The 24,718-nt window shown below is 41.3% G+C and overlaps 1 protein-coding gene across 1 annotated transcript; it reads left to right on the forward strand.

Annotated features, from left to right (window-relative positions):
• Positions 1-18,900: 18,900 nt before the first annotated feature.
• Positions 18,901-21,223, forward strand: LOC309828081 (SWI/SNF-related matrix-associated actin-dependent regulator of chromatin subfamily D member 2-like; the record flags this gene model as incomplete). Its single annotated transcript, XM_082663161.1, is given in 4 exon segments — positions 18,901-18,942; positions 19,701-19,792; positions 19,794-20,271; positions 20,273-21,223. Coding segments are annotated over 4 exon segments (1,563 nt in total).
• Positions 21,224-24,718: the final 3,495 nt, after the last annotated feature.

Raw genomic sequence — 24,718 nt, forward strand, 5'->3', positions numbered from 1 at the left:
ATTCCCATCCCTTCAACTCACCATTGAGCTGTTCATAATCTGACCCAATCTATCTTTATAACTTTATCTGTCACTGACTTTCCACATGACTTCAATTTGCTATAATCCCTGCACCGTGAACACATTTTGGAATATCCTCAGCCCTGGTTCCACCTGGAATACACACCTTCCTTCTTCCTTCTTATCCAAATCTCACTTCTCTTTAAGACCCACATTATATCTTTCATTTGCTTTTCTTAGCTACTGCAGAAAATGTGTCTGTTGATTCTCAGAAACATCACTGCCCTCTAAGCCCTCTCCTGCATGGAAGGGGATAAATTCAGGAAATTACACTTCCAGGCTCTTTTCAGCAGAGCTCATTGGATTCTACCAATAAGGGGCTGACCTGGAAGGCAGGATGAACAGGTCATTACTCCCCTAGATCATCTGCAGGTAAGTGAGGTGGCACTCCCAGATGGCAATGTGAGGTTTGGCCGGGGACACTCCCTTCTCTATGCCCTTTTTGCGCTCTGGACCTGACTCTACCACATCACTTATCACACTGTATTTTGATTATGAGTTTATCTGATTATTTCCTCCAGCAGAACAAGCGCTCCACAAGGATAAACATGATCTCCTGAGAATCAGCCACTCCAATGTTGCAGACAGCTGAGCTCATCAGTGGCAGCTTCCCTGTGAACCCTGCACTTCCAGGTCTCCTAAAAGCCAGCACTCCCAGCCCTTGCAACACTTGTGTAAGTCTCTCAGGCCCTGCATTTAACCCCTTTCTATTCAAAATACCTATAGCAGCTTTCACTCCTCTAAATTGCTATAAGGCCTTATCATAGTCGTTTTACTGCTTATACAGTTAGTTATCTTTTCATATGTATTCAGATTGTCTTCACAACTAAGCTACTGAAAGAAAGGGCTGTTTTATATTTCTTTAGGTACAATGTAACATCTTCCCTTGAAAGCAGTTTTTCAATAAATGATTACTGATTTGACTCATTTAATTAAATATAGGGATAAATAAGACTGAGCTGATAGTCTATCAGACTTACATCTTAGAAAAAATGGACAGACTTTCAAACTGCCAAGTCAATACTTAAAAGTTTCAGTGGTTTAGGACTTTTCAGTGGTTCTTACCTTTCTGCCCTTCAGTAAACTAATTTACCTATTTTTGAATTAAGTTTCTGACTTCCAATCTAAATATCCGTAACCATTTTTGGAAGAACAACTTTGGGGAAGTTAGGCTATCACAGCACTTCCTGCATTACATTTTGGTCCTAAGCATTTCATATTTCTCTACATGTTAAATCTCCTTACCTCTATCAGATCTTACCTAACTACCCTTAAAGTCTACTTTTTCCCTACTTCTTTTTCTTTCTACCACCAGGTATAAAAATAATATAAAGAAATATCTTTTTTCAAATGTGAAGTATAAAGCTTTTATCCTTGATCTGCAAATATATCTTTTGCTGTTTCTGTAACTCTAACTGTAATAAGTTGAATACTGTTCCTCAAAATTCATGTCCACCCAGAATCTAAAATGTGAACTTATTTTGAAATAAGGTCTTTGCAGACATAAAATTAGTTAATGACCTTAAGATGAAATCATGCTGTGGGTTTAGAGTGAGCCCTACATCCAATGACTAGTGTCTTTATAACAAGAGGAGAGAATCAGAGAGACACAGGGGAAAAGGCCATGAAAAGACCAAGGCAGAGATTAGAGTGATGCTACTACAAACCAAGAAACATCCAGGGCCACCGGAAACTGGAAGAGGCAAGGAAGGACTCTCCCCTAGAATCTTCCGAGCATGCCTCGGAAGCATGGCTCTGCTGATACCTTGTTTTAAGCCACACAGTTTGTGATACTTTGTATGGCAGCCCTAGAAAACTAATACACTAGTATTGCTGGTATTTTTCATTAAAGTCAAAACAACTTTATAGGCATAAATGAATGTATTACATTGTGAGTAAGTTGACATCAATATACATACTGCTAAGTACAAAGTATTCCTAATACATACCCTCTACTCTTTTAGGACCACCTCCAGTGATGTAAACAAAGCATTTCCTGGTGAAAGGACTTCCTGGCTAAATAGTTTATTAGGAGAATCAATCTGACATTTGACATTTCAAAGTTGGTTTCAAAGAGAATTACATTGGTAAAATTAAACTATTTTCTACTTTCTAAAGATAATAATTTAGTAATTATAAAAAAAACTTTAAAATTCAGCGAAGACATAATGCTCTTTTCCCTCTGGGGACAGAGCAGCTGAAAAAACATTGCACAGCCTACAAGCATACATGCTTCTCCTCCCGAACACATCAGACCTTCTGAGGTTTGTATTCTAAGGGATGCTGTAGAATACAAATTCCCAGGCAGAGTTAGACAACCGCTTCTCAGGGCCCTCTCTGAACTCCGTAGGCAGCTCTATTGTTATCACATTATTTTGTTATTATTGGTTTACCTGATTGTTCCTCCCAACAGACTGAGAACTCCGCAAGGGCAGGAATGTGTGTAACTCATTCTCATATTCCCGGGCCCTGGCACCATGTCTGGCAGCACTTGGTGCTTGATAAATACTGAACTAATTAAACTGTTGACCTTACTCTGGTCATAAGGGAGTAGACAAATTTAAAACACACTGCCAAACTGCAGTCCTGAAATTGAGCATTTATTCTTAAATCAGATGCAGCAGACATATTTTTATTTACAAAATGTACTTTATATACTGTCCCTTTCTCAAAAGAAAGCAGCAAGACTCAGCAATTAATTATCCAAACCTAATGAGGGAAACGTTCACAAGTGACTGCAGCCTGATATTTATCAGAAAGATATAACAGCCTGGGTGGTGGCAAGGACAAGACATTTTCCCTCTTTAGGCGCCATCCTCCCATACAGCAGGTTTTAAGAACAACGGGAATGTGTAGCTGAAGGACAATGAGTTTTGCCTAGAAGTCAAACAAAGCCAGAGGTTCAATCTTCCAAATTCTTGGGCCTGGGGTTTTAACCAGATTCCACACCTCCTACATTTAAAATTGATACTAAATATGTAAATATTCTAAGGTGGGTCTAAAGTTTTTTTAATCCTCAAAAGCGGTAGGTGAAGAGAACACACGCTATAGCTAGTATACCTGTCTCTGAGATCACACCAGCAGTCTAATTCTAGGCCACTGTTAATGGCTTTACAGAGCAACCTCAAAAACTGTTTTAGGAAAAAAATTCATGAAAAGTGAAGAAACTGGGAGATTTGGGACAGGGATCCCAAAGATGAAAGAATATGAAGAATCCTGGTTGCAGGAAGTTGACTAAGAGGGGTCTTAAAGAAGAACTACTCTTGCCAGGTTTTCCCAGTTTGCAGTTGGCAGCCTCTGAGATGGCCCCAATGATCCCTGCCTCCTACTATGCATGCCCTGTGAAGTCCCCTCCCCTTGTGCGGGCTGGACCTAGTGACTGGTTTCTAACAAGGAGGCTACAGCACAAGTAACGGGACGTCAATTCTGGGATGAGGTTACAAAGAGATTGTGCCTTCCTTCTTGGGCTGCCCTCCCTCCCTCCCAATCCTGCACATTCACTCTGAAGAAAGCCAGTGGCCATGGTGTGAGCTGTCCTAGGGAGAGTCTCCTTTGGCAAGGAACTCAGGCCTTCCATCCGACACCCGACTAGGAACCGAGTTGAGCCATCAACCACTTGAGTGAGCTTGGGAGATCCATGCCTGATTGACCCTTGAGATAACTGCAACGCTGGCCACCTTGATTTCAGCCTTGTGAGAGACCCGGAAGCAGAGGCACTCAGCTAAGCCACACCAGATTCCTAACCCACAGAAAACGTGTGATAATAAATGCTTGTTTTGTAAGCCATTAAGTTTTGGAGTAACTTGTTACATAGCAATACATAACTAATACATAGCAACTCCTATTTATAATACTAAGTTCTTCCTTACTTCTCAAAACACATATCCTGATTTTTGTTTGTGTGAGGTCATCTGACCCCTTGGATGGAAGTAGAGACCACTCTCTTAGGAGCTAAGTACTTTTTTGGATACGTAAATTCAGGGAGCAAATCATTATAATCAAGGATTGGCCTATCGCCCTTCCCAAAAGGCCAATCAAGCAGAATGTGGTGAAACTGACCGTAGGGTAGTCTTCCTAACACCAGAAACCATAGCAGCTGCAGTATCAACCCATTCACTCATCATCTCATGAACGGTAGTGGAAACAAAATCATTTTATTCTTTAAACATACAACTGTATGTTCATTAATCTTTTCAATGCAGTGTTTTTATAGGGAACTGGAAAGCACCAAGAACTGCTTCTCTCTTCTGAATCACTAGAGATGCCCTCTACATGCACAAAATTGATACTAAGCACTTATTCTGTGAAGGAACATAATTGCTTGGCTGCTATGAGACATTTCTTTTCAGATTTTATTCATTGCTTACTCTTTTCCCCAAACAATTTCCCTTTTACGCAAACTTTCCTAAACAATACAGTATTTTATTAGATAATGTTTACTAACAAACTGAAGGCATGGGTAACTATTAAAAAAGATAATGTATTCAATTACAACAGCTTAATTACAATGTGACTTTTCATAGAATTCTAGCTTGCAATTTTATCTGATAGCAATGTCAAGGGTTGTTCAAAGTAAGAATTGCACATTTAGTTCTTTCCAGATTTAACCAGATGAGCTGGACAACACAGGGCTTGGACATGGATTCGTGGTCTCTAGGCTTTTTACAAATAATGCTGGTATGTTTTATGATGGGAAAATATCATATTAGAACACCCATTTAGGGGCTTCTCTGGTAGTACAGTGGTTAAGAATCCACCTGCCAATGCAGGGGACACGGGTTCAAGTCCTGGTCTGGGAAGATCCCACATGCCGCGGAGGAACTGAGCCCATGTGCCATAACTACTGAGCCCACGTGACACAACTATTGAAGCCTGTGCACCTAGAGCCCGTGCTCTGCAACAAGAGAAGCCACCACAATGAGAAGCCCGTGCACCACAGCAAAGAGCAGCCCCCGCTCACTGCAACTAGAGAAAGCCCGTGCGCAGCAATGAAGACCCAACGCAACCAAAAATAAAATAAATAAATTTATAAAAAATAAAAAAAAGGAACACCCATTTAGAACTTGCACTTGTTTAGGTCTCTCAACCTAAGCTACCACCATGAAATTTTGTGTTAATGGTTCTCAAGTAGGGGAAAGAGCAGAATTTGTCATTGGAGGTCTGTTCCACATTCTCTTTTCTACTTTTTCAATATACCAATATATCTAAAGCTGAAGATACACATGAATTCTTCTCCTTGAATCTTTTTTTGAAGTCCCCTTTTGGAATGGATAGAGTGTTTTGAAGACTCACTTAACTTCTCACTCTCCCTATATCAATCCTGAGCCAGTGACATGATTAAATGATGGTTTTGTCCTGCTAGAAGACTGATTAGGATGCCTGCCACCATCATCTACAAAATTGCCGTTAACCTATCTCTTGGACAAATATAAACAAATCACTGGCTTCAAATACTGGCAGCTGTTGAAACAATGTTAAGGCTGTCATTAGACCTCACCTTGGCTTATTGATAGTAATTTAAGTCAGGCCTTTCTTGACACTGTATTTTTCTTATTATATCTCACATCGTTGTTAAAGCATTATAGATTCTTTTCCTTGAAATCTTGTTCCCTATTCAAAGAAGGAATAGATGTTGCTTCATTCACATAAACTCTGCTTAATTATCTACTACCTTTATATAGATATGTAACAACTCAGGTAAAGTGAGCTGGCAATAATCTGGAAATCTGTCAGAGAAAAATCTGAATTACACAGGTGTTTGGAACCAAACTGACTCTTCAGTTCTAAGTTATTTGTTTGCTTCAGTTTAGTGCTTTAACTTTGCCTCTGGTCAGATGGCCTCATCCCCAAACACCAGGCTTTCACCTTACCATCTGTTCTCCAAACTACCACCAGAAAGATTAGTCTAAAATACAAATATTTTCTCACTCCTCTACTTAAAATTGTTCAGTGCATCCCACTACCTTCAGGATAAGGTTGATACCCCTTAGAATGACACATAAGGCCTTTAATTACCTGGATCCTACCAGCCTCTTCATCTCACTCTCTGTCCACTTACTTCACAACCTACTCTTCAGCCACACTAAGCCACTTGCAGTTCTAACTTTACCACATTCTCTCACACCCTGTGTCTTACGCCTTTTGTTCCTTCTGCCTAGGTCACTGTCCAGCTTAACATCTTTACCTTAATCACCCAGCACTACACCTTCTTCAGATCTCATCTCAGGTCACTTTCACCTAGAAACGCCTTCATTTTTGCTTCCGATATCAACTAAATATCTTTCCTATTTTCTTACTTAGCGTTCTATTCTAACCTTGATTATCACATTTATCACACTGTATCTTTGTTGACAATTTATATCTCTCAATCCTCAACTAATTGTGAAGTCCTGTGGACAGGTGTTGCATCTTACTTGTTTTGTCTTAACTGAAAAACTAGCATTGTGTCTGGAATGTAGTAGGCACTCAGTAAATGTTTGTTGAATTAGCTAGTATGTTTATAATGTCTCAGAAGTAGTTTTGGGAAAAGATCTTTTTTTTTAAAGAATGCTAAGAGAAAAGAGTTATAGCAGGACAAATTACTCAGAAATTACCATTTTTGGGGGGTCTTATTAAATAAAAGCATTTGTAAACTTTGGTAAACATATATCCCATGAGACTCTGAAGGAATCAGTTGTCAATCAAATGCTGGAAAGGTCAGCATGATAACAAGTCTTTTGATCAGATAAAAGCCAAAGTCACCCAAACTAAAAACAAAAAATTAATGCATATCATTGAAATATGAAATAAAGAAACATCAAGCATTATATATATACATTGTAAACTAAACGTGAAAAAATAACTTCTCTTCAAGAATTCCATCTTAGGATCTTCTTCAGGCCTATTCACTGAAATTCACCACGCAATAAATTTTATATTATTAGAGGGTAAAATTTCCTGAGAAACAATCAATTCAATACTTTTCAACTTCTGGAATAAAAAGTAACCCCAAGTCTACAGTTTGAAACAGTAGTTATTTCAGAGATCTTCTTAGAATTAGTTTCATTTTGCCTTTTACTATCTTTTAAAATTGTCTCGTATAAAGAAAACTGTTACAAACACTTTTTTCCCTCTATTGTGGGCTCAATGAGCTCTGCTGAAGGTAAAGTTAAAATCTGAAGGAATCAGAAATGGTGGAGACACCTAAGTACTTACACAGATAAATACTGTCTTATTTCTCTAAACTAAAAGAATTGGCCAAGTCTCCAAATTATAACCCACTGAGCTCTGTGGGTGCAAATCTGGGACGAGGTAAAGACCCAGATGCCATGGGTGACGCTGAGGAAAACCCACATAATCTCATGGACCTTACATCAAGGAACACATTTGATTTGGGCTATTTTGGAGGAGATCCAGAAGCAAATGTCTATTCTGCAGTGACCGTAGGATCCCAAATCACTCAACCTACTCTGGAAAATAAGCAGATGCCTATAATAATCCCATGCTAATCATGGTCAATGAAAACACATTAGTCTCATACACCACTGTATCCCCAGGATCTTGAGTAATACACAGCACAGAGCAGATGCTCAGAAAATATTTGTTGAATGAATGAATTACTGAATAAATGAACCAGTAATGTCATACAACTAAACCATACTGCCCAGGACAACACTTAACTATATTCTATGTGTAGCCTATGGACCTTAAATTGGTTTTTTTTTTTTTTTTTTTGCCCAGTGTATTCATCGCCAGCATCTTTCCACTCCCACCTGCACCCCCAGGAAGAGCCAAGTTGAAACAGTCTTCCCAGTCTGGACACTAACACACAAGTAAGCATTTGTGACAGGAATCAAAGTCTGACGGTACCCTCCTACTCCTTGAGCCACTTCCCAACTTAGCTCACCGGAAACCTCTTAAGAAGCCTTTCCTACTTCCTCCCTCCCATAGAAATGACTCCTTTCTTTGTATTCCCTCTGTACCCTGCATATGCTTAAACATTTCTAAATTATGAAATATGACATGAAGAAAAGTGTATAAAATATTGTGTACAGTTTAACAAGTTATAACTACACAGTTTAACAAATTATAGTAGAGTGGATCCCTGTGTAACACTCATCAAGGTCAAGATAGTTAACATCATCAGCATCAGAGAATGCTGCTATCACTGGCAAAGCCCGTTGACTATTCCCGGGAAATGAAACTAGAATCTGGGTAATTTAAAAAGTCTAACCTTTCATTTTTCTTTTCCTCTGTGCGTAGTCTAGTTTCAGTTGGTCATAGGGGGCCGTGTGAAGAGACCTGGCACCCAGCACTTCAGACCAGAGTTCTAGTGCACAAACAGCTGCGCCGACACCTCGGCTCCGAGGGACACAGGGCAGAAGCTCCACGAACGACACAGCAAGTCAAGATGGCGGCTGCAGCCCGTCTGCAGCGTCTCTGCACCCGGCACCGTGATCTAAAGCCGCAAGCGGCTGTGCCAGCCCGGCAAGAAATCCGCCCCTGAGAGAACTCCGCCCCTGAGAGAACTCCGCCCCCAAGAGAACTCCACCCCCTCCCCGCTGAAGAAAACCCTGTAAAGCAGCGGTACCTCTGGGCTGCCAGGAAGAGCCGGTACTCTACAGGATGATCTCGCCTCTCTCCATTCTTTCATCAAAGAATAAAACTTTCTGGTCGTCCCTGGTGGCGCAGTGGTTGAGAATCTGCCTGCCAATGTAGGGAACGCTGGTTCGAGCCCTGGTTTGGGAAGATTCCTACATGCCATGAAACAACTGCGCCCGTGAGCCACACTTACTGAGCCTGCGCGTCTGGAGCCTGTGCTCTGGAACAAGAGAGGCCTGACAGTGAGAGACCCGCGCCCTTGCGGCCCCTGCTCGCCACAACTGGAGAAAACCCTGGCGCAGACACGAAAACCCAACACAGCCAAAAAGTAAATAAATAAATAAAATTAAAAGACAAAAAACTTTCTTTTGCTTGGTCTCATTCTATTGGCTCAGATGACACTGGGCAGAAGGATCCTTGTTCGGGACCAAATCAGGAGGATAAGTAACTTCCCCACCATGTTCCTTGCTCATCTCAAACTCTTGCCTCCCCTGGGGTAACCACTCTCCTGACTGTTAGGTTAATGTGTCCCTGCTTTGTTTCATAGTTTTGCGACAGAAGCAGGAACCCCTAATCAATGTGGGTTACTTTATCTGTTTTTGTCTTGTTTCTTTTGTTGATGTTATGTTGCACACAGCTGTAGTTTTAAATTTTTCACTACTGAATGTTATTCCATTACATGAATAAACCGTTTGTCTATTCATTTTACTGTAGATGGATGTTTGGCAGGATCCCATTTGAGGCTATTGTACGCAACATTGCACATTCCTGTCAAGTGTACGGTAGTGCACATAAGTATGCATTTCAAAAATAGAACATATCTCTGAGAGAGGAATTTCTGGATATGCACAACTGCACATTACTGGATAGTGCCAAAGCATTTTCCAAAATGACTGGATCAGTGTTTACTGCCACCAGTTTTTGAAAGTTCTTATTGCTCCATGTTCTTGCCTTGGAATTGTCCTACTTTTAAATTTTCTCCAATCTAGTGGGTAAGCAATGGTTTCTCATTGAGGTTTTGATGTGCTTTTTCTGCTTCCCAATGAGGTTGAACGCCATTTTAAATGTACATTGGTCATTTGGATTTCCTCATTAGTGGATTCTCTTGCCCATTTTTCTATTGAATTGGCAGTATTGCTTTTGGGTTTTTTTTAATCATTTGTAACAATTCTCTATGTATTCTGAATATTTTGGTTAAAATTGTTGGAAATATGTTCTCCCACCCTATGGTTGCTTTTTACTATCTTAATAGTGTATGTCAATGAAGGGAACTTAATTTTAATGAAATCAACTTTATTGATCTTCTCCTTTTAGTTAGTGCCTTTTGCATCATTTTTTAAAAATTTATTTATTTTATTTATGTATTTTTGGCTGCATTGGGTCTTTGTTGCTGCACGCGGGCAAGTGAGGGCTACTCTTGGTTGTGGTGTGCAGGCGTCTCACTGCAGTGGCCTCTCTTGTTGCGGAGCTCGGGCTCTAGGCATGCGGGCTTCAGTAGTTGTGGCACGCGAGCTCAGTAGTTGTGGCTCGTGGGCTCTAGAGCACAAGCTCAGTAATGTGGCACACAGGCTTAGTTGCTCTGTGGCATGTGTGATCTTCCCAGACCAAGGCTCAAACCTGTGTCCCCTGCATTGGCAGGTGGATTCTTAACCACTGCACCACCAGGGAAGCCCTGTGTCATGTTTAAGAAATCATTTCCGTGCTCCCTTTGGCAGCACATATACTAAAATTGGAACGATACAGAGAAGATTAGCATGGCCCCTACACAAGGATGACATGCAAATTCATGAAGCATTCCATATTTTTCCCACGCACATATGTTCACCTAATCTATGACAAAGGAGGTGAGAATATACAATGAAGAAAAGACAGTCTCTTCAATAAGTGGTGCTGGGAAAACTGGACAGCTACATGTAAAAGAATGAAATTAGAACACTCCCCAATACCATACACAGAAATAAACTCAAAATGGATTAAAGACCTGAATGTAAGGCCAGACACTATAAAATTCTTAGAGGAAAACGTAGGCAGAACACTCTTTGACATAAATCGCAGCAGGATCTTTTTTGACCCACTTCCTAGAGTAATGAAAATAAAACAAAAATTAACGAATGGAACCTAATGAAACTTAAAAGCTTTTGCACAGCAAAGGAAACCATAAATGAGATGAAAAGACAACCCCAGAATGGGAGAAAATATTTGCAAATGAAGCAACTGACAAAGGATTAATCTCCAAAATATACAAACAGCTCATGCAGCTCAATATCAAAAACACAAACAACCCAATCAAAAAATGGGCAGAAGACCTAAATAGACATTTCTCCAAAGAAGATATACAGATGGCCAATAAACACATGAAAAAAATGCTTAACATCACTAATTATTAGAGAAATGCAATCAAAACTACAATGAGGTATCACTTTACACTGGTCAGAATGGCCATCATAAAAAATCTACAAACAATAAATGCTGGAGAGGGTGTGGAGAAAAGGGAACCCTCTTGCACTGTTGGTGGGAATGTAAATTGATACAGCCACTGTGGAGAACAGTATGGAGGTTCCATAAAGAACTAAAAACAGAACTAACATACGACCCAGCAATCCCACTCCTGGGCATATACCCAGAGAAAACCGTAATTCAGAAAGACACATGCACCCCAATGTTCATTGCAGCACTATTTACAATAGCCAGGACATGGAAATAACCTAAATGTCCATCAACAGAGGAATGGATAAAGAAGATGTGGTACCTATATACAATGGTGTATTAGCCATAAAAAGGAATGAAATTGGGTCATTTGTAGAGATGTGGATGGACCTAGAGACTGTCATACAGAGTGAAGTAAGTCAGAAAGAGAAAAACGTATATCATATATTAACACATATATGCAGAATCTAGAAAAATGGTATAGATGATCTTATTTGCAAAGCAGATGTAGAGAGACAGACATAGGGAACAAATGTATGGACACCAAGGGAGGAAAGGGGGGATGGGATGAATTGGGAGACTGGGATGGATGTATATACACTATTGATACTATGTATAAGATAGATAACTAATGAGAACCTACTGTATAGCTCAGGGAACTCTACTCAGTGCTCTGTGGTGACCTAAATGGGAAGGAAATCCAAAAAAGTGGGTATACATGTATACATATATCTGATTCACTTTGCTGTACAGTAGAAACTCACACAACATTGTAAAGCAACTATACTCCAATAAAAATTAATTTAAAAAAAGAAATCACTTCCTATCTAAGGTCATGAAGATATTCTCTTTTTTATTCAGTACAAGTTTGATTTTTTTTTTGATATGTAAGTCTGTAACCCACCTGGAATTGATTTTCGTGTTAGGTGTGACAGGAGATCCAATTTTTTTTCTACAATAAATGTTGTCCAATAGTCCCAGAACCATTGTTGAAAATACTAGCCTTTCCCCTACTGCTCTGCAGTGTTATTTTGCCATATGTATATGGTTCCATTCCTAGACACTCTATTCTCTTCATTCCCCTGTTTGTCCTTGTGCTAATACCACAGGGTATAAATTAATGTAGACTTATATTAACTTGGCTATTCTTTAATCTTTGTAGTTCCATATAAATTTTAGAATCAACTTTTCACATTCCACACACACACAAAAAAACCCTACTGCAATTTTTATTGGATTTGAATTAAATCCATAAATAAGTTTAGGGAAAAGACATTTTGGCAAATTTGAATCTTCTAGTCTATAACCAATATCTATTTCTCTATGTCAGTCTTTTTAGTTTATTTTAATAAAGTTTTATAGTTTTTTCCATAAATTTATTTCTAGATGTTTGATATTTTAATCCTAAGTGTCTTAAGCCTTTTCTCTTTTTCCAAGTCTTTCTCATACACAACAGAACTAACATTTTCCTTTCAAGGAAAGCATGCAGAAGTTTACTGATAAAACAATTGCACTCAAACAGGAATGCTGTTGCCCTTGACAACAATCTGGTCCACCAGCTAATTAGGCCATACCCTATACTGATGATATGCATGAAGCCACAGGCATCCAATCAGCAGAGTCAGTGGAAAATGGGAAATTATAGGCTAGGTCTACAAGAAGTATGCCTGGAAAATAGATGATGAGGAATCCTGCTGCGTAGCATAAGAGGAGTAGTCTGAACACACTTGCTACAGTGGTGGTTGTCTTTATTTCAATGTAAATTATAAATGTATAGCTGTTTGTTTTATTATTTTCATCATTTTTCAATTTACAATAAATCCTGTTAGCAGTAATGAGTTCAAAAGAATGGAACAGTGTGTTTAATGAAAAAAATAAGTGCTACATCTTTATCTCTGAGAAAGTTAATGATGACCATGTAACTTGCAAAACTTGTCAACATTTACCAACCACTATGAAGGTCATAGTGATATCACTGAACACATACGAAGACACAAATCTGCTAAAGAATTCTCAGCTTCTGCAAAAATAGCTAAAAAGACTGAGTGGGAAAATAAGGATTCAACATGTGCTACGGAAGAAAGTGCATTTACACAAGACTGTGACGCTTATCTTTCCAATTAGAGCCAATGCCTGTTCTTCTAAATGAATTTCACTCCTTTTGATTGCAGGCTTTTTGTGCACATTCAAGGAGGGGAGCAATGGCTGTGAAGGAGCCGGCTCCATTAGTAGCACCAGGACTTCACACACTGTTAGATGATGCCAACTTTACAGTGCTATTTCCAGATACTTTAAAGATTAAGAGACATACAGAGATTTTCAGGTGTGTATATGTACATCTATTAGTAAACTTGGCCTATTTCATACATATATTTGCATATGTTTCACTCTGATATGTCTAAGTGTGGATTTCTTTTTATTTGTCATCCTTAGGATATTTGAATCTGTGTATTTTATAAGTTACAGAAAATTCTCAGTCATTGTCTTCAGATATTCCACCTGTCACATTCTCTCTCTTTCCTCCCCTTCTTGGACTCCACTTATGGCAGCCCTTCTCACTGTATCCTCTATTTCTGTTACCCTTCCTTCAATATTTTCCATAAATTAGCTTCTCTCTACTTAATTGTGATTAATTTCTTCCATCATGTCATCCACTTCACCAATTTTCTTATCAGTTTTGTCTAATCTGCTATTAAACTCATTCATTGTGCTCTTTATTTCAATTGTTGAAGTTAGTTCTAAAATATATACTTTAATGCGCTGTGTCACTCTTCATAATTTTCAGTTACCTGCCATGGTTTTATATTTGATGTTTATTTTCTCAGAACCATAGTAACCATAGTTTCATAGTTTTTGTCTGATAATTTCAGTATCTACAGTCTTTATGGATCTGCTCCTATTAACTGAGGTTTCTCACCTAGAGGAATCTTGTCCTTTGGATCTAGATGTTCTTATTGTATGTTAAATATGTTATTTGAAAATTATTAGTAGTATCAATTTATTATCTTCCAAACAGGATTTTATAATGCTTTTGCCAAGCACCTGGGGAAACTAGGAATACAAGATCATTTGAATCCAAGTTCAGAGCTTGAGATTTTACACACACACACACACACACACACACACACACACACACACTGACATATTATTCAGCTATGAAAAGGAAGGAAATCTTTCCATTTGCATCAATATGGGTGAAACTGGAGGACATAATGCTAAGTGAAATAAGCCAGACACATGAAGAAGATATTGTATGATCTTAATTATATGTGGAGTCTTTAAAAAAAAGAGTTGAATTCATGAAACAGAGACTAGAACATAAGTTACCAGGGCTGGGCCAAGCAGGGAGGAGGGGAGGGGAAATAAGGGAGGTATTGGCCAAGGGTCAAGGGTATTGGTCAAAGTTGTTGGCCGTTATGTAGTATGAACAAGTTTAAAGAATAATATACAGCATGATGACCATAGTTAATAATACTATATTGAAATTGAAGATATAATAAGAGAGTAGATTTCAGGTGTTCTCATCACACACACACACAAATAACTATGTGAGGAGACAACATGCTGATTAGCTTAACTATAATAATCATTTCACTATACCCATATATATATATATCAAATCATGATATTGTACACCTTAAACATACACAACTTTTGTTTAAAACTATATTTTAAAATGATTACATCCCAAGAGTCTGGAAAGAGTGTTGGATCCTTCTCAGGAGACCCGTCAGTAGTGCTCTGTGTGTCTCTTCTGATTTATCTCCTCTCACTCATCATCACACAGAATTTTCATCTATCTGGATATTAGAAAAAGTGCCTCTGACCCACAAGATATTCTTCCAAATCTATCACTTAGGCCATAAATTCTGCCCACTGATCTCAGGACTAAGGCCTCTGATGCTCAAATTCCAGATTCTTACAACTCATAAGCCAAGACCTTCACTCTTGTTGCAGAGCCATGCTCTAAAAACCTTCCCTGGAGCTAATGAATGACCATGAGTAAATGTAAGGAGGTCAAGACTTCAAGGTAAGAAGAGATAGGAAGACACACATGTCAAAGGAGCTAATCCATTTACTGGAATATATTAAGCTTGTAGTTATCAGACTGTGCTCTACAGAACCCTAAGACATAATAATGATTTGATAAACATGATTTTTAAATTGCCACATTATTTGCTAATATAAACAGTGTATGTAATTTATCAGTAGAAACAGACTACACTGAAGTCTGCTTTCGTGTTGTTAGGACGAACAGTCTCTAGCCATTGAGCCACTGAAACCTCAAGAAGCAACTTGCTGGAGCCCTGTCAAGTCCTCCCAGAATCTCCAGAGCTGGTTAGAGACAGAGCTTTTCCCTGGGGAGCCATTCAGTTGGGAGCATGGAGAGCGTCATGAAAAGGGCACAGGAAGGGCCACAGAACTATACTCATTGTGAGAAAGCAAGAAAGTTCCACAATTTCTCAGACTTTGTTTCTTACACGTTAACGAAAAAAAGGGAATAGAGGGATTTCCCTGGCGGTTGTCCAGTGGTTTAGACTCAGCACTTCCACTGCAGGGGGCGAGGGTTCAATCCCTAGTCACAGAACTAAGATCCCACATGCCACAAACCGTGGCCAAAAAAAAGGGGGGAGGGGATAGAAATCCCTGTTTCTCAGAGTTATTTGAGAATCAATGACCTAATATGTGCAGTAGAACATAGCACAGCACTGGACACAAAGTACTTAATGAGTGTCAGTCACCTGTCCTTGTCTTTCTTCTAACAAGTCTCCAGACCTCTTAGAAAGAAGTTTTCCAGCTCGTACTGAATCACAGCTTCCACAGAAGCTACTCTATCTATGTCCATATATGCAGAGCCATGAAAAAGGTAATTTTTGTGCTTAGGTTTGATGCCCTTAAGCACATCTTTTTCCAAACAGCTTCTCCTCATCTACCCATGCCTGCTAATCCAGCAGTACTTTACAGGGTTCCGATTGCTCTGACTCTAAAACAACCTACTTTTGCTTCTGATAGCCCATAACAGGAAACATTTTTATAGAGTATAACGGAGAGGCTGGCAGCATAATGGAGACTCTAGAACAAGACTTAAAATGCTGCAGTTATCCGTCAGTCACACAACACAGAATGTCATGCATAAGAAACAGCTGATTTATTAGCCTGATGGAGCAGGCTGTGAATATGAAATGATAGGGTACAGCCACAGACCAGTTGCAGGAAAATGTGCAGTTGTGGGCCAACTCATGGGTGCCATTGACAATAATGCCAGAGATCAATTCTGACCAACACATGTTTATTTATCAGGAAAACTCTGAGAGATGACAAAGCACGGGAGCCAGCCAGCCCCACAGCGAAGACAACCAGTGTCCAGACTGAACTCTTTTGTCAGTTGGTAACAAATCTACTTTCCTCCGCGTGGTGATGCTACTAAATAAATAACATGAATAAAAATAAACTATTGGAAGCCTATTTCTCACATTACATTAGCAAGGATATTTGAGGATCTGTTTCATGGCTTTAATTCAGGCTATTTCTCCCCTTATCTTTTTCTGAAACAGTTAAATTTCTGTTTGTGACATTACCTATCTTAGGAATAGTTGTTTATGGCATGTGGAGAATGGGAATTGGTTAGCCAGCAAACCAAAAAGGGCAGATGATGTAAACATCGTAGGGCAGAGATGCTAAAAAGTTCAAAACTCCTCACCTTCTGAGCACCAATGCATTTCCTGAAAGGCAATAAAAAATGTACCACCTAGGGCTTCCCTGGTGGCACAGTGGTTGAGAGTCCGCCTGCTGATGCAAGGGACACGGGTTCGTGCCCCGGTCCGGGAAGATCCCACATGCCGCCGAGTGGCTGGGCCCGTGAGCCATGGCCACTGAGCCTGTGCATCTGGAGCCTGTGCTCCACAACGGGAGAGGCCACAACAGTGAGAGGCCCGCGTACTGCAAAAAAAAAAAAAAAAAAAAAAAAAAAATGCACCACCTATACTGGTTTGAGAGTAGTAATCCCCACATTCCAGCTGAATGTTAAGTACATACAAATTTCTAAAGCCTCTCATAATATTATTTTGACATTTCCTTTTCAAAATAATACTTACGTGATTTCATTTTGACCTGTATAGTGACTTTTTGATCCATAAGGATGTCACAGAATAACATACTGCTGAAATCATCAAATTACTGAGTATGTGCCTCAGACTATGTCCAGCCAAACTAAAGTTGAGCATTTCATGGGAAAAAACCTTGCTTTATGACCTAGATATTTCCCATCTTAAAATTCTTTAAGATAGTATTTCAAGTCAATTTTTATTTCCCCGCACAATCCATGATTGTGCCATGATTTCCTATTTCACTTTGCCAGTATTCACACAACATTAGGTGTAACATTTTACAAGAACCCACTACAACCAGTTAAGCCTGACTGGCTCTATAGACAGTGACTTTACTTTCTGAACCAGAAATATTATAGGACACATTGGCTGCCAGCAGGGTAGAGCACTTTGTATCCAACCTGTATCCTTGAAACAGTCTCTCCTCCAACAAATGTGTCCTCAAAACTGCCACTGGAATTATCTTCATAAAATTGAAATCTGATCAAGCCACTCCAATGCTTTAACCCCTTTGAAATCTCTTCTTTTCCTGTAGGATAAAATCTAAACTTTTTGAGTGGGCAACAAAACTCCAAATAGCCTACCTCAAGACATCTCTTTCACCATTGCAGGTTCCATCCAGCCATTCCGAATTTCTCACCATGTCTTAACACAGCCTTTCCTAAATTCCACATCTTTGCACCTATATCCTCTCTCTGGAAATACTCTTTCCCACCACACAGACACACAGACACACAGACACACAGACACACAGACACACACACACACACACACACACACACACACACACACCCCCCACACGAGTGCATAAGCACATGTACTTATCCTTCAAGACAAATTCTTTCCCATGTTCTCCCACGCAGTTAGCTGTTTCTAAACAACTTATCTGTGCCTCTATCAAAGCATTCACCACATTTTATATCAACTTATCTATTTATACATTTAGGTCCTCTCCTAAGCTGGAGTTCACTATAGTTTTAGATAAACTATATTAAGGAATAACTCTAAATTATAACTGCTGGATTATGGAGTCTGCTTTCTCCCCACTGTCATTAGGTGGGTTCTATCATGATCAAGACAACCACTTGGGGGAGATGTTGTAAAGATGTTACCAGCATAGGGTGGGTGAGGGGACAGACTAGTGAGTGACCTTTAATAACTCTAATAACGTTAATATCTGCAATAATTCTTCCAAACCTAAGATGATGAGTGCAACAACAGAAACAACCAGCATCAAAACAGCCTAGTTGTTTAATCAATAACCAGCAGTTGTAAAACCAGGGCTTCCATCAAGTTCCACTGTGTGGGAAGGCAGCATACTTACAGCTGTTCATTAGGTTGAAACTTCACATTCGATACAGCTTGGATTTAATAGCTGTGAACTTTCTATCTCTAGAAAGCTAATTAAAAGACCATCATTCCCCTTTTTGTTGGTTACTAAACAAGTTTAGGAAGTATACCTACTGAAGAAGTATGAGAAGTTAGAGAGGATTAATTTAGATAGGTGCTAATTCCAAAGAAGAGGAACAATAATAACAAAAAGCCTTTCTTTCCTTACACAGAAGTTCTCTTTGAATACAAATATAAACTCTAGGAAAAATGCTTTGGCCCAAATAATTAGACTCCTGCTGACAATCAGAGTCAGCGGTGGACTGATGTCATGCCAAAGGACACGCAGTCTGAGCCTTTAACGTGGAGTTCTAGGGCTAATTAGAAAAATTACACCATGCCACATCCAGTTCTGGAGTCTGTATTTCAGCTGCAGAAGGTGATAACAGTAATGTATGGTGTCACATCTTCAGTCTCAATCTAAGACAAAGAACAAAACACTTTTAAAAGAATTCCTGAAGAACAGAAGGGGTTTCAGCCTTACTTGCCTCTTCACAAACACCTAATAAAAGTGAGAGAAAACATGGTTACCTTCAACAAGCAAATCTTTCTCATTCTCAATTTTCATCCACCTGATTTGCAAGTTAATTTTTCCCCTCTCCTCCTGGAAGTAAAACAATAAAAACCTAAGCCTCTTCTAGTCAGTTTCCAGTATAATGCAATACAGTGCCAGCTTTTGTTCCCAGAGCCTAAAACAGTCTGGGGAACCGCACATGTGCCCTCCAATGTCCATGGACGGCTGGAACTTAGAAAAGGTGCCTTCAGTTGACATAAGCTGTTTCAGCCTTGTCCAGAGTCTGAAGCCAGTTCTGACCTGGGTGTCTCTCCTCAAACACTGGGGATACGGATTCTATTTGGTTCTAAGCCCCAGTTTCCTACTAACTGCGACGACTTGAACTAGAATCCTGTCCTGCCTCTCCCTTCTCAGGAGGCTCCACACCACCGCAAGGATGCTAACACAGTTTTTCCAGAAGCAATCATCTAAACCAAACCTAGGTCATCAAAAAGCCATAGCCAAGAGGTAATCAGAAAAAAGAAGTTTCTAGGAGAAAAGAGGTCTCAGAAAGCATTGATCACAGACAGCATCTGATGAAAAATTTCCATTATCTCAGACACTCAAAATTATCAAAATAACAGAGCCAGGCCGCCCTGGGAGCTCCGCCTCCGCCAGCGGGACCCAGCACGCTGCCTGGAGCGGTGGTCAGGGGGCCCAGGCCTGCTGGAGGCGTGCGGGGCTGCCACCTTCCGCCCCAAGAACCCCACGGGCCCTGCGGCGCAGTACCAGAGGCCTGGCAGGTCACCAGGCAGTCAGATGCCCATGGCTGGCTTGCAGGTGGGACCCCCTGCCGGCTCCCCATTTGGCGCAGCTGCTCCACTTCGACCTGGCATGCCACCCACCATGACGGACCCATTCCGAAAACTCCTGCTTGTGCCCCAGGACCAGCCCCCGATGCCTGCCCAGCGCCGGGGGTTAAAGAGGAGGAAGGTGGCAGATAAAGTTCTACCTCAGCGAACTTGGGAGCCAGAGCCTCAGGCGTGCATGGATCTCTTGGCTTTTGAGCGGAAGCTGGACCAGACCATTGCTCGAAAGTGGATGGAGATCCAGGAGGCCATCAAAAAGCCTCTGACGCAAAAACGAAAGCTGCGGATCTATATTTCTAACATGTTCAGTCCCAGCAAGGCAGAAGGTGATAGTGCAGGAACCGCAGGGATCCCCGGGGGGAAACCCCGCAGGGGACAAGGTGGCTTCCTGGGAACTCCGAGTAGAGGGAAAACTGCTGGATGATCTTAGGAAACAGAAGAGGAAGTTTTCATCATTCTTTAAGAGCCTCGTCATTGAGCTGGACAAGGAGCTGTACGGGCCTGACAACCACCTGCTGGAGTGGCATTGGATGCCCACCACCCAGGAGACAGATGGCTTCCAGGTGAAACCGCCTGGAGACCTCAACGTCAAGTGCACCTGCCTGCTCGTGCTGGCTCATCAGCCTCCCCAGTACAAGTCGGACCCCCGACTGGGGAGGCTGCTGGGGGTGCACACACAGACGAGGGCTGCCGTCACGCAGGCCCTGCGGCTCTACATCAAACACAACCAGCTGCAGGACGGCCACGAGCGGGAGTACGTCAACTGCAATCGGTACTTCCGCCAGATCTTCAGTTGTGGCCGACTGCGTTTCTCTGAGATTCCCATGAAGCTAGCCAGGTTGCCGCAGCATCCAGACCCCATTGTCGTCAACCATGTAATTAGCTTGGACCCTAACAACCAGAAGAAGACAGGCTGTTATGACATTGATGTGGAGGTGGATGACCCACTCAAGGCCCAGATGAGCAATTTTCTGGCCTCTACCACCAATCAGCAGGAGATTGCCTCCCTTGATGTCAAAATCCATGAGACCATTGAGTCCATCAACCAGCTGAAGACCCAGAGGGATCTCATGCTCAGTTTTCGCACTGACCCCCAGGACTTCATCCAGGAATGGCTCCGTTCCCAGCACTGGGACCTCAAGATTATCACTGATGTGATTGGGAATCCTGAGGAGGAGAGACAAGCTGCTTTCTACCAAAAGCCCTGGGCCCAGGAACCAGTGGGGAGGCACATCATTGCCAAGGTGCAGCAGCAAAGGCAGGAACTGGAACAGGTGCTGGGAACCCACCTGATCTAACTGCTCAGGGATCCCTTCCTTTCTTCCCAGCCCTGGAGCCACCCCTTCCTCAGCCTGGAAGGGGACCACCCTCTGGGGCACAGACATGTAGGATGAGGGGGTGAGGGGTGTCTCCTGTCACTCTCTGCTCCCCAGCTTTAGTTTCATAAGTGTAGTGATAGGATTCCTTGTTGCTTGGTCCCCAAGGCCTTACTACTTACACGTTGGCTTTAATTGGATTCACAGCAGAGGCCTCCTCTGCCCCCTGCAGGCAGGCCCAAGTAGGACCTGGAGGCCGTGCTTTGACATCCTAATGGAGACCTTTCAGAACCAAAGGCCCCTGGCTTTGCTTGTTTACTGACCCCCTTGGGGCGAGTGTCAGCGCTGGCTCTGGGGAGCTTTGTGAGGAAGAGAGACACAGCTCACCCTCTTCCTAGCCTTTCCAAACCAAAGTTCTTTGCCATTCCTACCAGCCCAGCCTTGCTGCTGTTTTTTTTTTTTTTTTTTTCCTTTCCTTTGGGTATTTGCAGTATTCGTGGAGCAGGTTTTTCTATGCGGGAGCCACTTTTTTTGTACAGGGGTAAGCTTGGGTTTTTCAGGGAGCCCTACTTGGTGGCTCCTTCCTTATTTTCTTTTCTCAATCTATGCAAGCGGCTCTGGCCGCCATCATCTCCTGAGAAGCCAGAGGGCTGCCACCCAAGCTCTTGGGCCCAGGGGTAATGCCTCCTAGAGGGAGGACACACTAGTTCTCTGGTGTGGCCTGAGGCATGGGTGTGTGTGGGCAGGGGGAGGTGCAGGGGAGGTGCAGGGGAGAGGTGGGGGGGGGAACTATCGTTGCCCTTCGGAGCTTGGTAAGGAGGGTGGACCTAGGGCTTGGCAAGTGCCACTTCTGGCAGGTTTGGAAATTTCCAAATAAATCTTTGTTCATTGGTGGTATAAATAAATAAATAAATAACAGAGCCATTACAAAGTTGCTCTTTCCTTATCAGTACATTTGAAGAAAATAACAGGTCTTGGTCTTAAGGTGTTCATTCAACTTACAGAGTTCAGTTCATCAGAAGCTCCACAATTTGTGTTTTCTAGTTGCCTCTTTCTGGAATCATTGAATATTTGAATATCTAGTGCTTATATATGAACCAAATGAAAGTTATTCTGAGACAAATATTACTCAAGCCAAATTATTTTAATGTCAAGTATGTTAATAGTGGCTTTTCAAAAGTGTAAACATGGGGAGCTCAGAGAGCAAGTTTAAGCATTCCTTTATCAAATAAACAACATGGGTTTTGGCCCATTTTTTCTGCTGGAACAATAGAAATCCAAGTGATACATACAGAGAAAGCGGCAGAGGTCATAACAGCTTTTGAATCTCATACTAGCCTGTTTCACTTCCTTCTCACAATTACCATTCTTCTTGTCTTTATCCTAGGGATAAAAACCAAAATAACACCTCCAAATCAGATATTGAAACCCAAGATTATTTATAGCTGCCCAATTTCTTACGACATAGTTACATTAGATTTGATCCAGTTCTGCATGACTAGGGAAATTAAGCATGAAGCACCTTCTTCAACCTACTTCTCTAGTATCTAGGATGCTTTGCAGCAATTCAACATGTGTGTGCTTTCTCTTTGGTGGAAAGAAAAAGAAAAACAAAGATAGATGGCATCACCTGAAAAGCAAAAGAAGTGAGGGCCTAAGCCTGTGGAGGCAGCTTAATCACCTGCAAGCAGTTTATCATTCAACATAATAGCACAGGGCCTTAAAAAGCCTGCTCTGACACTCTCATTTGTCCTGTGATAGAATGCTCCCTGCATGGGAATTTAATATCCCCACTGCAATCAAACTTTGATGTGCACAGAATGTGTCCGTCATCTGTAAGCTGGAAGTCACAGTGCAACCCACTTCGCTGACCAGGACAGGGCCAGTCTGTTTCCCACAGGAAGGTTCTCAACCTCAGTTAGCACCTAAGACACAATTTTGGACACCCAGACCCCACCTCAGAATGCCCAAGACTAGGGCCTGGGCATTTTTTTCAAAGCTACACAGTGATTCTGTCACAGAGCTGCATTGAGAATCACAGGGATGCAGTGTTGACCTTTCAGTGTCGTTGCTGGTGCATTGTTTTAAAATTCAGTCCAGGGACTGGGTGTATACTGCCTTCCAGAAAATGAAGGCAGCCTCTTTTGTGGAGGCTACATAGTAGTTTTCCCTGGGGGTGATCAGCCCCCCGGGGAAACTCTGTGATGGAGCGTAAATCTCCCTTTTCATACAAACAAGCCAATCTCCTGGCTGTTCTGCTCCTCATTAGCCTGGGACAAAATCTCTTGTTCCAGGCAAAGTAGGTGTTATTATCATCATTTTATAAATAAAGAAATGGAAACCCTGAGAGGTAGAATGACTTGCCTACTTTCATACTACAGACTAAAAAGTGACTGGTTCAAAACGAGGATTAAGATTTTCTACCTCTAACCTTTTTTCTGATTTTAAAATGTATTTTCTATTGTGTTAGGTTCACATGCAAACAAAATCTCAGGGTTAGGAAAGCAGGATGTCCTCTTTAAAAAAATAAAAAGCAATTTATTTTAGAAAAGTGGTTCTCAGAATGTGGTTTCTGAATGAGCAGCTTGAGAATCACTTAGGGATTTGTTAGAAATGCAAATTCTCAGCCCACACCCTAGACGCAGAAAATGAGAACCTTTGGGTGTGGGCTAGCTCTCCAGGCATTTCTGAAATTTTAAAAACCACTGTTTTAGACAAAAGCCAAATTATAAACCCTTTCCCCCAAATTTTGTTGAAATAGAATCTCATAAATATATTTTTTTAAAAACTCAAAGGTAAAGTCAGAGAGAAGTAATAGTTTTTGGAGAAGTAAATATGCTTGGTTGCCAGAGGTGGAGTCTTCTTGGCTGGAAAATAATCATTAGACAATTGTGGGAAATCATCCCCAAATATTTTTCTCTCTTGAGAAGACATTTAAGTAAAAGTTAAGGCCAACAGGCAGAAACAGTTTAAAGGAAATATGTTAAGTAAAGAAAGAGAATTCTCTGGCAAGGAAGGTACTAGGTCTTAATTAGGTCCTCAAACTAGCAGAAAAAATGAAAAAAGGCCCTTAGGAGAGAGGTGGACAGGGTTACCAAATCTGTTTTCCTTTCCACTTGAGTACACAGCCCAGACTCCCTGGTAGTAGAGTGTGGCCCCAGGACTGAGTTCTGACTCCTGGACTATTAGTAGAAGGGGTGGACGCTACTTCCAGTCCAGCCCATTAAAATAAAAAATCTCTGTCGGGCTTCCCTGGTGGCGCAGTGGTTGAGAGTCCGCCTGCTGATGCAGGGGACATGGGTTCGTGCCCCGGTCCAGGAAGATCCCACATGCCGCGGAGCAGCTAGGCCCGTGAGCCATGGCCGCTGAGCCTGAACGTCTGGAGCCTGTGCTCCTCAACGGGAGAGGCCACAACAGTGAGAGGCCCGCGTACCGCAAAAATAAATAAATAAATAAATAAATAAAATCTCTGTCATA

Source organism: Grampus griseus (genome assembly GCF_964374135.1).
Source record: "Grampus griseus genome assembly, chromosome: 1".
NCBI classification, from domain to species: domain Eukaryota; kingdom Metazoa; phylum Chordata; class Mammalia; order Artiodactyla; family Delphinidae; genus Grampus; species Grampus griseus.